Source organism: Natator depressus, chromosome 6 (assembly GCF_965152275.1).
Source record: "Natator depressus isolate rNatDep1 chromosome 6, rNatDep2.hap1, whole genome shotgun sequence".
In the NCBI taxonomy this organism is placed as follows: domain Eukaryota; kingdom Metazoa; phylum Chordata; order Testudines; family Cheloniidae; genus Natator; species Natator depressus.
In genome coordinates, this window is record NC_134239.1 from 10,384,133 (window position 1) to 10,398,558 (window position 14,426).

Genomic DNA, 14,426 nt, shown 5'->3' on the forward strand with positions numbered 1-14,426 from the left:
TCCTGCCACCCAGCCAGAGCTAAATTTGTGCTGGGGCTAGCCGGGCCTGTGCCCAAGCACCTGTTTCGTTACACATTAAACACATGAAATCAATGAGTTGTAGTCACCCAGGTGATTTAGAAAATAGATGCCTAAATGCCTTTAAAAATCTGGCCTTCTGTGTCTCCGTTCCCCATCAGAACAATGGGTTAATGGCCCTGCTCTGTCTCACCGGGGTGTTGTGAGGATAAAGACTTTAAAGATTGGTAGGATATTATGGTGATGGGGAGTGGTGGATTACTATATAGGCCCCACAGGTACACCGGCACTCTGGCCCCGCCCCCTGCTGCTCCTTCCACCCCGCCCCCAGCCCCACTTCTCTGCCCTGCGCTTCTTCTTCCCTCTGAGGCCCCGCCCCCAGCCAGGCTGGAAGACAGCGGGAACCTGCGTAGAGAGTGAATGAGTATATCCCCACCCCCCGAGTCTCTTTTCCCCCCCTTCCCAAGTGTAGTCAGCCTGAGCCACTTGCCCAAACCCTCTCCTGCCCTAGGCAGGGCTGGCCTGAGCCCTGCCTCTTGCCACCCGTGAGCCCCTCTACTCCCCCGCTCAACTCCATTTTGGCAAAACTGCATCATTTGTGCTGTATGGCTCTTGCCAGCTGGTGATCAGTTGACAAGAGCAAATGGGACAAATCCAGTTTTGCCAAAAAAGTTGGGACATCCAGGGCCAAAACGGTAGGTATGGTTACCCTAACAGGGGTCCCCAAACTTTTTTGTTGGGCCTCCCCTTACCTGGTCCGTGCCCCCCTGGGAGCTGAGGCCAGAGCTGGGAGTGGGAACTGGGGGTTGCAGTGGGGCCAGGGGCTGCGGTCAGGGGCCAGGAGTGGGGCTGTGGCTGGGAGTGATGCTGGAGGTGAGGCTGGGGGCAGGGCTGGAGTGGGGCCAGAGCAAGGACGAGTGCCATTCATTCCCTGCCCCCACTCCCCCCCATGTGAGCTGACCTGGGCCCCACTGCACTCACAGTGACCAAAATGTTCCTCCGTGCCCTCCTAGGCTGAGGTAAAAGTCACCCAGGGAGCCCAGGCAGCTGTGGGGAGACCATGCCCTCCACGTGCCCTGGGTGGGGGACCAGGGTGCCCAAGAGACAAGAGCAGCCCCCAGCCCATGTTCCTGTCCCCCACGGTGCACTGCCCAGGGCAGATAGAGGGTCCAGGGCTCCCCACATTGTCCCAGGCTCCCTGGGTAGCTCTTACCCTGGCCCTGGCTTCTGGCCAGACCAGAGGGCAGAGCCTTGGGGGAAGCGGAGGAGCAGGGTGTGGGGCCCTATGGCAGGGGGGATGTTGGGGGCCCCAATGTTCTTTGTGCCCAGGGGGCCCCAATAAATCTTAATCCACCTCTGGTGATGGGGTCTAGATAAATACCTAAGACCTGGTCTACACTTAAAAGTTTTACCAGTATAACTCCTTTGGTTAGAGATGTGATTTTTTTTTTCTGAAAGAGGTGTACAGGTAAAAACTCCAGTGTGGACACAGCTACACTGGTATAAATGTGGTGTTTACCAGAATAGTCATTCATCTTCCTGTATTGAACTGGACTTGACGAACTCCCAAGGTCCCTTCCAGTTCTGTGATTCTACGATGGAACAGCGATACTCCCGTTAGCATCTTTATACGGCTATAACTGCATCCACACTCGGGGGGAGGAAGTGGGACCACGTTAGCTATACCAGCGGTGTTAAAGCCGGACAACTTTCTAAGGTAGATGAGGTCTTCGGTTCATAGATTCCAAGAACAGAAGGGACCATTGTGGTCATCTCCTCTGACCTCCTGTGTAACACAGGCCAGAGACCGGCCCCGAATCATTCCTAGAGCAGAGCTGGTAGAACAAACATCCAGTCTTGATTTAAAAATTGGCAGGGATAGAGAATCCACCGTAACCCTGGCTGAAAAGAAAAGGAGGACTTGTGGCACCTTAGAGACTAACCAATGTATTTGAGCATAAGCAGTGAGCTGTAGCTCAGGAAAGCTCATGCTCAAATAAATTGGTTAGTCTCTAAGGTGCCACAAGTCCTCCTTTTCTTTTTGCGGATACAGACGAACACGGCTGCTACTCTGAACCCGGGGTGAGTTGTTCCGATGGTTAATTACTCTCAGGGTTAAAAATGTCCACTTTATCTCCAGCCTGGTTTTGTACTGTTGGATCATGTTATACCTTCCTCTGCTAGATTGAAGAGCCCTTTGTTTGTTCCCCCTGGAGGTACGAGTCGAGACTGGGATCAAGTCACCGCTCCATCTTCTCTTTGTTCAACGGAAGCGATTGATCTCCTTGAGTCCATCACGATAACGCCCGTTGTCTAAGCCTGGGCTCCCTGGGGCTCTGTCTCTGGCCTTGCAAAGGAGGGAAGGATTCGGGCTAGCTCTGACTTTGTGCCCTGTGGGTCTGTGCTCGGGGTGCCGGTGGGGAAAGGGGCCAGCGGCTGCAACCACTAGAGGGCCCCGGTTGTGGCTAAGGGACAGGAGTCTGCTCTCTCGGCTCAGCTTACCTGGGCCGGCTGCGCTTCCGCTGCCGCTGCATCCGGGCTGCAGCCGGGCTGATGATTGGCCGCTGCTGCCCGGCGGGGTCTGGTGCGCGGCTTCCCAGCTGCGGCAGGGACCGTCGCTGGCTGGACCGAGCCCCCCGCCGGGCTCCGCCAACCCTAGCTCCAGAGCCCAGGTGACAGAGAGCGCAGGGGGTGGGGCTCTGTGCAGCGCCGGACGCCGCGAGCGCCCAGAGCGGCTGCCCGAGGCAGAGCTCGTGGCCCAGGGGAGGGGAGGTTCCCCGCCGAAGGGGCAGGGAGAGAGAGACTGAAAGGGGAGAAACAAGTGGAGAGAGGGGATCTGCTCCCACCAGCTCCCCTGGCATTGCGCCACCCCGACACCCCTGCACAGACACGCTCGCAGTCGCGCACACTGACACGCTCACAGTCACACGCACTGACACGCTCGCAGTCGCACACACTGACACGCTCACAGTCACACGCACACACTGACACGCTCACAGTCACACGCACTGACACGCTCGCAGTCGCACACACTGACACGCTCACAGTCACACGCACACACTCGCTGACAGGCAGACACTTTCTGACCCACTCGCTGCTGTCACACCGACACCGGCCGTGACGCCGATGGGACCTTAGCACACTCACAGGCTGACACGCTCATGCACCATGACGCACACAGGCTCATGCACGCATAGGTACTCTGACACATTCGCACAGATGCACAAGTCATACACCTGCACTGTCTGACACACAAACTTACACAGACACCCTCAGGCACCCACCCACACTCTCACAGGCAGAGGTCCCAGTTTCCCATCCATTCCCGGGGCTCCCTCCATTAGCTCCGTCCATTCGACAGACTGTTGGGGTCCACGGAACAGGACGTATTTCATAGATGCCAAGGCCAACAGGACCCATTGTGCCCAGAGAATCTCCCCCAGCAATTCTTGCACCTGGCCCAGTAACTCCTGGCTGAGCGGTACCTCCCACAGGGCGCGTACCCAGCCCCAGCAGGCCTCTAGCTCCCCATTTGTGATGCCATGTCCCTGGCACATTCCCTGAAACACCTAACAAGCCCTGAACTCACCTTGATTCTTTCCCTCACACTGAGCTGGATTCCCAACAGCAAATCTGACGTGGTTCCCCAGACAGAGGGAAGGGAAGAGCCACGTATCCTGGATTTCTAGGGTCTGGGCACGGGGTGGATTCTCCATCACTGGAAGTCTGTTAAAATAGAGATGCAGCATCTCTTTCTCAAAGTCAGGAGTCACTGGGCCAGAGGCAGGAATGGCTGGGGGAGATTCTCTGGCCTGGGGGAGATAGGAGGCCAGGCTGGAAGGGCACAGTGGGCCTTCAGGCCTAGATATCTATTTCCCTAGAGACAGCAGCACAGCAGAGAGGTACAAAAATTGAAACCAGCTCAAAGTATTTGTGAGTGCCGTGAAACAGCTGGGATCCCACAGAGCTGCCGTGAACTTCCACAGTTCTGCCCCCATCTCAGCCAGGCTGGGGCTGTACCCAGCAACTGTGGCAGGCATCACTGGAAGTCTGGCAGCTGCTCCCCTGCTCTGCTACCTTTTCCCTGGGTGTTTGGAAGGGACGTGGAGGCAGACGTATTGTCTTCCTGCCTCCCCTCTGGGAACTTGAGGGGTATCCAGCTGCCAATTTTTTTTTGATCTATCCAACAATGATTCCTTTCACTGCCTTGGCCACTCCCCATTGTGAAGATCTCCTTTGTGTCCCCAACCATTGCCCAGCGGAGGGACTGACTCACATCCAGATTCTTTCTCGTCCCAGCAGGAGCTGAGATTTAAGAGCGAGGATGAGGAGGGAATCGGCAGCAGGGAGGTGATGAGACAATGGATCCGGATGGGACCGCCTCAGGAATCTCTGAAGCTGATGAACACCAGAGTCCTGGGCAGGGAGAAGCCCGCGAGGATCACAGCGGGTTGGAAGAGCAGGCAGATGGCAATCCTGACACTGTCAGGGGAAGTTTAAATGTCCAGGATGGCACCCTGCCAGGGGAGGATCCAGCCACATGGGCTGAGCCAGGGAGAAGCCCCAGTGGGAGCTCAGAACATAGGACCCAGGAAAGAACCCAGCTGCGGCAGAAGCCCCATCACTGCCCTGACTGCGGGAAGGCATTCAGCTGGAGCTCCCACCTCATTCAGCACCAGCGGGTCCACACAGGGCAGAGGCCCTACAAATGCCCCGACTGTGGGAAGGGCTTCACCCAGAGCTCAGACCTCATTACCCACCAGAGAACTCACACAGGTGAAAAACCCCACCGCTGCCACCAGTGTGGAAAGGGCTTCACTGTCAGCTCGGGGTTGGCCCGGCACCAGCGAGTCCACACTGGAGAGCGCCCCTACAAGTGCCCTGAGTGTGGGAAGAGCTTTGGTCGCAGCTCCAACCTGCTGACCCACCAGCGCACGCACACAGGGGAGCGCCCCTACCAGTGTGGGGAATGCGGGCAGAGCTTCAGCCTCAGCTCCACCCTTGCCAAGCACCGGCGGCTGCACACGGGGGAACGCCCCTACTCCTGTGCCGACTGCGGGCAGCGCTTCAGCCTGGGCTCCACCCTGGCACTGCATCGGCGCAGCCTGCACACGGGGGAGCGCCCCTACCCGTGCCCTGACTGCGGCAAGCGCTTCAGCCGTAGCTCCAGCCTGACCACCCACCGCCGCAGCCTGCACACAAATGACCGGCCCTACAGCTGTGCTGAGTGCAGCAAAGGGTTTGGTCGCAGCTCAGACTTGCTGGCCCACCAACGCAGCCACTCCGAGGAGCGGCCCCACCGCTGTGCCCAGTGTGGCAAGGGTTTCGCCCGCCGCTCCAATCTCCTGGCGCATCAGCGCAGCCACACCGGGGAGCGGCCCTACCCATGCGGGGAGTGTGGGAGGTGCTTCAGCCGGCGCTCCGACCTCGTCAGCCACCGCAGGACCCACACCGGGGAGCGGCCCTACCTGTGCGCCCAGTGCCCCAAGAGCTTTGGGCAGAGCGCTGACCTGCTGACCCACCAGCGTACCCACACTGGGGAGCGACCCTACCGCTGCCACCAGTGTGGCCAGAGCTTCAGCCTCAGCTCCAACCTCCTGGCCCACCACAGGGTTCACACCGGGGAGCGGCCCTACCACTGTGCCCAGTGTGGGAGGGGATTCACTCGCAGCAGCAACCTCCTGGCACATCAGCGGCGGCAGCATGCAGTGGGAGAGACCACCTGATGGCACAGAACACGTGCAGGGAGAGAGAGCCCACCTGAGGGCACAGTTCATGCTTGGGGAGAGAGAGTCCCCCTGCCAGCACAGAACATGCACAGGGGAGAGAAAGAGAGAGTGACCGCCTGATGGCACAGAACATGGCATGGAAGAAAATTATCTTGAATGCTTATGACTCAGTGTCCTAAGAGATAAAGAACAAGAAGGGGTATTAGTTGGTGCCTGCTGCAGACCACCAAATCACACTAGGGAACAGGGAGACCGGCTCCTTATACAGCTATCTATAATGTGTAGATAAAAAAGCTGCGTGATCCTGGCGGATTTCAATCTGAGTGACATAAGCTGAAGGTCTCATGCTGCCAGTACTAAAACATCCTTGAAATTTCTAAATGTTATAGATAATGTCCTAATTCAAAAAGTGTTGCATCCAACAGGGGGGAATTTATATTAGACCTCATCTTGACAGATAAAGAGGAAATAATCACAGAACTAAAAATTAATGGTAACTTAGGTACAAGTGATCATGACTTGATCAGATTTATACTGTGCAAACGGAATAAAGTCCAGACCAGTGATTTTTATATATATACTTGGTGCTTTTAAAGAGCCAATTTCAAAAAGCTGAAAACAATTATGAACCAAATCAATTGGGAGGAAGAATTGAATCAGAAAAATATGATTGATAATTGGGAATTGTTTAAGAACACTTTATTAGATGTCTAAAAAGCCAAAGTCCCACAATTGAGGAAGAAGGCCACTGATCTGGTTTAGCGGGGAAGTGAAGGCAACTGTAGAAAATAGAAAAAAAAAGTATATAACAAATGGAAGAAAGGGGAAGTTGATGAATATAAATCAGAAGCTAGGAATTGTAGAAAATTGATTAGAGAAACAAAAGGAGGCAAGGAAAAACCTATGGCCAGCAGAGTTAAGGACCATAAGAAGGGGTTTTTAAAGTATATTAGGAACAAAAAGAATCCTGACAATGGTCTTGGTCCATAACTAGATGGAAATGGTAGAATTGTCAATAATAATGCAGAAACGGCAGAAATGTTCAACAAATATTTCTGTTCTGTATTTGGGAAAAAATAAATGATGTCATCGTATCATATGATAACATTCCATTCCACTAGTGTCTCAGGAAGATGTTAAACTGTAGCTACTACTAAGGTCAGACATTTTTAAATATACAACTTGCATCCAGAAGTTTTAAAAGAGCTGGCTGAGGAGCTTGCTGGACCATTAATGGTGATTTTCAATAAGTCTTGGAACACTGGGAAAGTTCCAGAAGACTGGAACAAAGCTAATGTTGTGCCAATATTTAAATAGGATAAATGAGATGACTGGATAATATGGGACTGTCAGTCTGACACTGATCCTAGGCAAGATAATAGAGCACTTGATACAGGACTCGATTAATAAAGAATTAAAAGAGGGTAATATAATAAGTGCCAATCAACATGGGTTTATGGAAAATAAATCCTGTCAAACTAACTTGATATCATTTTTTGATGGGATTACAAGTTTGACAAAGGTAATAGTGGTGACGTAATCTACTTAGACATCTGTAAGGCATTTGACTTGGTACCACATGACAGTTTGATTAAAAAACTAGAAAGATATAAAATTAACATGGCACACATTAAGTGGATTGAAAGCTCACTCACTGATAGGTGTTAAAAGGTAATAAGTGGAGAATCATCCCTGAATGGATGTATTATTAGGGGGGTCCTGCAGGGATCGGTTCTTGGCCCTACCCTATTGAGCATTTTTAGTAATGACCTGAAAGAAAACATAAAATCATCACTGGTAATGTTCGCAGATGACACAAAAACTGAGGGATGGTAAATAATGAAGAGAAGGTCGCTGATTCAGAGCAAGCTGGATTGCTTGGTAAACTGGATGCTAGCAAACAAAATGTGTTTTAATACGGCTAAATGTAAATGCTTCCATCTAGGAACACAGAATGTAGGCCAGACTTACAGGATGTGGGACTCTATTCTGGGAAGCAGTGACTCTGAAAAAGATTTAGGGACCCTTGTGCAGAATCAGCTGAACCTGAGCTCCCCTTGCAACGCTGTGGCCAAAAGCACTAATGCAAATCTTGGATGCATAAATGGGAATCCCAAGTAGAAGCCGAGAGGTTATTTTACTTCTGTATTTATCACTATTGGAATTCTGTGTCCAGTTCTGGTGTCCACAATTCAAGAAGGATGTTTACAAATTGAAGAGGGTTTCAGAGAAGAGCCATGAGAACAATTAAAGGATTAGAAAACCTGCCTTATGGTGAAAGACTCAAGAAGCTCAATCTATTTAGTTTAACAAAGAGAAGATTAAAAGGTGACTTGATTACAGTCTGTAAGAACCTACATGGGGAACAAATATTTAATAGTGGCCTCTTCAATCTAGCAGAGAAAGGTATAACACGATCCAATGGCTGGAAGTTGAAGTTATACAATTCAGACAGGAAAAAAGGTGAACATTTTTAACAGTGAAAGTAATTAGCCATTGTAATAACTTACCAAGGATCGTGGTGGTTTCTCCATCACTGACAATTTTTCAATCAAGATTGGACGATTTTCTCAAAAATCTGCTCTAGGAATTATTTTGGAGAAGTTCTCTGGCCTGTGGTGCTCAGACTAGATGATCACAATGGTCCCTTCTGGCCTCGGTACCTATGACCTTATGCAAGGAGAGAGAGAGAGACCCCCTAACACCATAGAAGACGTGCGGGGAAGAGAGAGAAAGAGACCACCTGATGACACAGAACACGTGTCAGAATGTGTGTTCTGTGGTCTCCATTGCAGAGGCAAGGTCAGAGCTTTGCTGGCAGCCAGACCCTGCTGCTGGGCCGCTCTGTCCCCTGCTCATCTGGCATTTGTCAGACTTAGATGGAGATGTTCACCCCCTGTGACAGCAGTGGGAACAATGACAACACTGTGATGGGTCCGAGACATGGGCCCTGCGCCACAAGACAAGATGTTGGCAGAGGAAGGGTAGCCATTATGGTCCCTGGTCATTGTATGCTTTGCTGGAGCCCTAAGCATCAGTCACAATGTGATCCAGAAGCTGTGAACCAGAGGAGGCCTGGCTTTGGTAAAATGATAAAAAGCCCCACTCCAACTCCCAATCTGGTTTGCTGGGATCTATTGGCCTCATCGTGCAGGAATAGAATAAAACAGGAACCTTTCCATTAGCTTCAGTGGCCACTGAATCTGTATCTGGCTATACCCATACACATCTATCTATCAGATTGCACTAAATTAAGTTTATGGTTCAATTTGGTTTCTTACTTTGAACTGGAGCTAATAATGCAGGACCGAGTTTCCCAGCATCGCGTTGCGTCAACTTCTTTATCCTGAAAGCGAAAATAGTTGTGATTGTAAATGGGGGTGAGATAGCACTTGCTGCAAAGCCTGTTTTAGGGTTTAATGATAGATTCATAGTGAGGAGCAAAATTTATGTAGGTGGCAAATTATCCCACATCTGCAAGGTTCTTACACTTTTCTCTGTAGCATCTGGTGCTGGGCACTATCAGAACCAGGAGACTGGACAAGATGGACCTCAGGTCTGATCCCGTTTGGCAATGTCCATGTTCCTACATCTGCTGGACCAGATAATTTGCATCCAAGAGTTTTAAAAGAATTGTCTGAGGAGTGAGAAAATGTAGATATAATTGATGCCGACCAATATGGTTTAATGGAAATAACTCATCACATGGCTTGTACAGGTGGTCACAAATTTTTTAACACAAAATATATTTGGTTGAAAACAAAAGAAATTGTGAAAAAATATTGGCATTTTTGTCTTCTGTGAAAACTTTGACTTTTTAATAATTTTTTTCTCAAACACGTTATAGAAAACAATACATCTGTGTCTATATCAGCAGTTCCCAAACTGCAGATGGCGTTGTGCTGATCCCTAGTGTACAGATGATTCCATTTTGCTCTGCACAGCATGCCCTCACATAGACGGTGCATGCGATGTCATGTGCATGTATGAGGTGCTCTACAAAATGGGTTTTTTGAATGAGAATTGACTAGGGTCAAAATTTTTCACAGAAAATGTTGCTGAAAAATGGCCTTTTCCCAAAAATGAAATCTTTTGCACACAAAAAAATTTCATAGTTTCCATGTCATTTTTTTTTACAAAACATTGTGACATTTCTTAATTGAATGTTTTATCAAACATATAATGCTACTGAAATGTTATTAGAAAATTATTGTTTACTGTAAATGAAAAATTTCTATAACTATGTTTACAATGACAGGTTTCAGAGTAGCAGCCGTGTTAGTCTGTATCCGCAAAAAGAAAAGGAGGACTTGTGGCACCGTAGAGACTAACCCATTTATTTGAGCATAAGCTTTCGTGAGGCAATCCGATGAAGTGGGCTGTAGCTCACGAATGCTTATGCTCAAATAAATGGGTTAGTCTCTACGGTGCCATAAGTCCTCCTGTTCTATTTATTTTTACAATGGTTTTGATTAATGTTATGAAAAATGAAAAACATTGCTTGAAACTTTGGCATGAAAACAACCTCAACATTTCTTCTGAACTGAACTATGTATTTTAATTTAGATTCTGACTCTCTCCACAAACTTGCTATAATTTTAAAACAAGCCGACACTTTTAGCTGATCTGTGTAACTGTGTGGATATAATAGACTTGACTTCTACAGGCTCTTTGACTTGGCGCAGCACAGGGTTCTGAGTAAAAATCGAGCTCAGTGCAAAATCGGCGTAGAAAGAGTTACATGGAATAAAACCTGGGTAACCAGGCTAAGATGCATAACCCAAACCCTAATGTGCACAGCTCCACCCATAATCTATATCTTCCTAACCACAAACCTAACTGCAGAACCTGAGCCCTATCCTTCATCTGCTCAGCTCTAACTCCAAACCCAATCTGCACAATGCTACCCCCGGCTCCCTATTCTGCATCACCCGAATTTGCATCACCCCAACCCCAGACCGAATCCGCCTGTCTCCCCAACTCCAGCTCTAATCCACACAGCCCTACCCCTGAGGGCACCACCCTAACCCGGGAGAAAGGGCTGAAAACTCCTCCCCTTCACAGCGCAGGCAGGGCGGGGTGGGACCGGAATAACAGAGGGACCTTCCTGTGCCGGCCCCCAGGCAGCTGGGGCCCCACCCCTGAGCCGGCTCCCGGCCCGTGCGGGCGCGAGGAGCGGCCCCGTCGGCAGCGCGGCCCCCGGGGAATCGCCCCGGCGCGGCGGTGAGTGGGGGCGTCGGGGAGACCCAGAGTCGCGGCGAGAGGCGGCCCAGGGGCGGGAGGGAAACAGACGCAGCAGCAGAGGCGGGACATCGCTGCCTGGAGGAAGCGGCAGAGCGAGGTGGGGATCGGAGCCCGGGGGGGGGGCGGAGAGAGACACCCGCACTCGGCCAGCTCCGGGGCATCACGGGCTGGGGGGGTCTGTGCAGCTGAGCCCTGCAGGAGCCCCCAACCCAACCACGTTAGCGGTACCCCCCCCAGCCAGCCAGTCAGTCCCCCTGGGGCTGGATCAGAGATTCCCCTCTTTCTCCCCCCCTCCCGTGTCCCATTCCCCGCATCTCTGAGCCAGCCAGGAACCCCCCCCCCCGATCCCATGTCCAATATTCTCCCACACCCCTGAGCCAGCCAGCCAGCCACTCTCCTGCTCAGAGCCAATCAGACAGCAGCAGTGGTGGCTTGTGAGTGGAGGGGCCCAGTCACTTGCCTTCTTCATAGATGCTCAAGGCCACTGAGCCCATCCAGCCCGGCCTCCTGCATCATCTAGGCCCGAGGGTCTCCCCCAGCGATTCCTGCCTCTGGCCCACTAGCTCGGTAAATAGCTCTAAGGGCAGGTCAGTTATACAGAGCCACCCTATTGAGTGTGTGTCTTAACAGGGCCAAATCCATGGTTACACATCTAGGACAGAGGGGGTAGCCTACACTTAATAGATGAGGGGCTGTATCCTGGAAAGGAGAAGCCCTGGGAAGGGCTTACGGGTCATGGTGGAAACCTGCTGAACATGACCTGGTAGTGGGAAGGTGTAGCTGAGAGGGAATAAGGCAGTCCCTGGCTGTCTGAGTAGGGGAGTAGCAAGTAGAAGCAGGGATGGGGGGTTACCTCTGTATAGGGCATTAGTAAGACTGTTACTGGAGACTCTGTCCAGTTCTGATGTGCACACTTCAAACAGGATGTTGCCAAATTGCTAAGGGCTCAGAGAAGAGCTGCAAGAACAATTCTAGATCTGGAAAACCTGCCTTACAGCAAGAGACTAAGGGCTTGTCTACACAGGGAAATTTACTGGTACAGCTATATAATTATACAGCTGTCATTATACTGGTACCACTCACAAAGAGACACTTTGCACCACGTCTAATACCTTCATGTTCTTTTACCTAATCATAGAGAGCACAGATCATACAGAGCAATAAACATCTGAAATTGCAATGTCGGTAGCTCAGACAGGATGCAAGAATTGTTAGGGGGGGCTGGGATGGAGGGGCAAAATGGGCCTTTGTTCTGGCCTTAACGTTTATGAAATGTGCTGTTCTTCAGAGTCCAGCGGCCTTTGCAGGGACAGAGCTAATGGAGGGAGCTCTGGGAATGGATAGGAAACCGCGATCTTTGTGTGAGTGCCCATGTGAAAGTGAATCTATGAATGTGTGTGTCTGTGCGTGCCCATAGCGGTGATGGTGCCCGGGCTCTCTGCTCCAGCAGGTCTGAACGTGGCTATCGCTCCAGGCGTGGTGAGCCGAGGATGAAGAAGGTGTCAAGGAAGAGCCAGAATGAGAAGTACCGGCTGAAGTATAGCCGGCTACGCCGGGCAGCCAAGGCCATGGTGTTCGAGAATGCAGCACTGTGTGATGAGATTGCCCGGCTGGAGGAGAAATTCCTGCGGGCGAGAGAGGAGCGTCGATTCCTCTTCACCAAGCTGCTGCAGCTGCAGGCGCTGGCGGCCGAGGAGGAGAGCCCGGCGGTGCCCCTGGGGGGCATTTCAGCAGGGTACAGCGTGGCACCAACGCCTGGCCCAGATGAGCCAGCACCTGCGGGGAAGCGGCCCAAGAAGGGCAAGGAGAACGGGCGCGCGGCCAAGCGGCGGGCAGCGCCAGACAGGGGGGTGCGGCGGCTGGTGCAGCCAGTGCCGCTGGACCCCTCGGGTCGGCCTGTCTTCCCCATCGCGCTGGGCGGGCTGACAGTCTACAGCCTGGGGGAGATCGTGGCCGACCGGCCAGGCTTCCACGATGAGGGGGCCATCTACCCAGTGGGCTTCTGCAGCACCCGGGTCTACGCCAGCATGCGGCGCCCTGACCAGCGCTGCCTCTACACCTGCCAGATCAAAGATGGCGGGGCAGGCCCCCGCTTCGAGATCGTGCCTGAGGATGAGCCGGGCAGTGCCCTGGCAGGCACCACGGCTGACACCTGCCACACCCAGCTGCTGGCGGCCATCAGTGCTGCCCGGGGGCGGCCCTACCCTGAGCTGGAGCCAGCCGGGGCTGATTTCTTTGGCTTCTCGCACCCGGCCGTGCACAACCTGATCCAGAGCTGCCCCGGGGCCCGCAAGTGCGGGGCCTATCGCTGGGTGCGCTTCGAGGTGTGTCGTCCCGGGGACGGGCAGGTGCCTCAGGGGCTGCCCGACAACTGCGCCGCCACCGACTTCCAGTCCTTCCGCCGCCGCGCCCAGGAGGAGGAGGAACGGGACCGCGGAGGGGGCGGGCCTGGGGGGCGCGCGCTGGGGCTGACCCCTGCCCAGGCCTTCACTTCCCCCCGCTCCTATGGGGACGTGTTCCTGAGCCGCCCTCCCGCGTCCCCCGGCCATGGCAGCCCCGATGGCTCTGATGACTGAGACCCCGTCTCCCCCTTGACCCTGGTGTGGCCTCCATGGAGCCCCTCCCCCCTCCCGTTATGGCCTGCACAGCTCTTCCCATGGAACCCCCCTTCTCCATCCCAGCGCGGCCCCCATGGCGCCTCCCACTGAGTCCCCCCATCCGTGGCAGCCCTGACCACTGAGACCTCCATCTCCCACCAGCACAGCAGGGCCCCACAGCTCCTTGCACTGACTCCCCCCTCCCCCCGTGTGGGCCTCACATGCCCCTGGCATGATCCCGACAGCTCCTCCCACTGAGGAGCTCTCCACCCCAGCATAACGCCACCCCAGCATAACGCCCCCCCCCAGCACTGCTGGCCCTGGTGGTGGTGCTTTCTGTGGGAATGTGTGCAGCTGACTCCAGGTGGGGCTTGTCCCCGCCCTGTGTGAACACTCTGCTCACTAATAAAGATGATGGTGGAAACCACATCCCTGGCTCTGTCTGCTCCCTTTCCTGGGTCTGGGAGGGAGGGGAACAAAGGGGCAGCCGGACGGGTGCTACCCCTGCCCTGTTCTTGTGGCCCTTCCCTGGCTTATCCAGTGTTAGCAGCAGTATCCGAATCTGGATCCCCATCCCTGTGCACTCAGCCATGTGGAGTGTGAGCCTAAGGGGTCACCCAGAGCTGGGCAGCGGGGTTTGGACAGATGGGGCAGCCAGTCCCCTCCCCAGCGGCATCCTGGGGCTGCCCCCTCCCTCCAAACTAGACTCAGCCACTCCTCTCCAACCTAGGCACAAACAGACCCTTCCTCCATTGGACTGGGGCGCAGACCCATATCTCACCCACATCCACCCTCTGCCTTTCAGAGTAAATGTGCCAGAGCTATGTGCCAGCCAGAC

The 14,426-nt window shown here is 53.1% G+C and overlaps 3 protein-coding genes across 19 annotated transcripts in view; 2 read left to right on the forward strand and 1 right to left on the reverse strand.

Annotated features, from left to right (window-relative positions):
- Positions 1–2,868, reverse strand: part of LOC141988596 (E3 ubiquitin-protein ligase rnf213-alpha-like) — a 181,164-nt gene extending 178,296 nt beyond the window's left edge. The window contains exon 1 of the mRNA XM_074954446.1: positions 2,521–2,868. The gene's annotated coding sequence lies outside the window, so the exon portion shown is untranslated. The remainder of the gene's footprint in view (positions 1–2,520) is intronic.
- The window catches only part of LOC141988558 (uncharacterized), a 53,959-nt gene extending 44,470 nt beyond the window's left edge, over positions 1–9,489 (forward strand). The window contains exons 1-2 of one of the 5 annotated variants that reach the window (XM_074954370.1): positions 2,388–2,411; positions 4,318–9,489. In XM_074954370.1, the coding sequence (XP_074810471.1) occupies positions 4,380–5,744 (1,365 nt within the window). In that variant the 5' untranslated portion in view covers positions 2,388–2,411; positions 4,318–4,379 and the 3' untranslated portion in view covers positions 5,745–9,489. Of the gene's footprint in view, positions 1–2,387; positions 2,412–2,505; positions 2,691–4,317 lie in introns of those variants that run through there. The other 4 variants (XM_074954367.1, XM_074954365.1, XM_074954366.1 and 1 more) reach the window with 4 other exon arrangements.
- The window catches only part of TBRG1 (transforming growth factor beta regulator 1), a 39,029-nt gene extending 25,012 nt beyond the window's left edge, over positions 1–14,017 (forward strand). The window contains exons 1-3 of one of the 13 annotated variants that reach the window (XM_074954381.1): positions 10,895–10,970; positions 12,280–12,352; positions 12,439–14,016. In XM_074954381.1, coding sequence (XP_074810482.1) covers positions 12,482–13,567 — 1,086 coding nt within the window. In that variant the 5' untranslated portion in view covers positions 10,895–10,970; positions 12,280–12,352; positions 12,439–12,481 and the 3' untranslated portion in view covers positions 13,568–14,016. The other 12 variants (XM_074954387.1, XM_074954382.1, XM_074954384.1 and 9 more) reach the window with 12 other exon arrangements.
- The last annotated feature ends 409 nt before the right edge of the window (positions 14,018–14,426 follow it).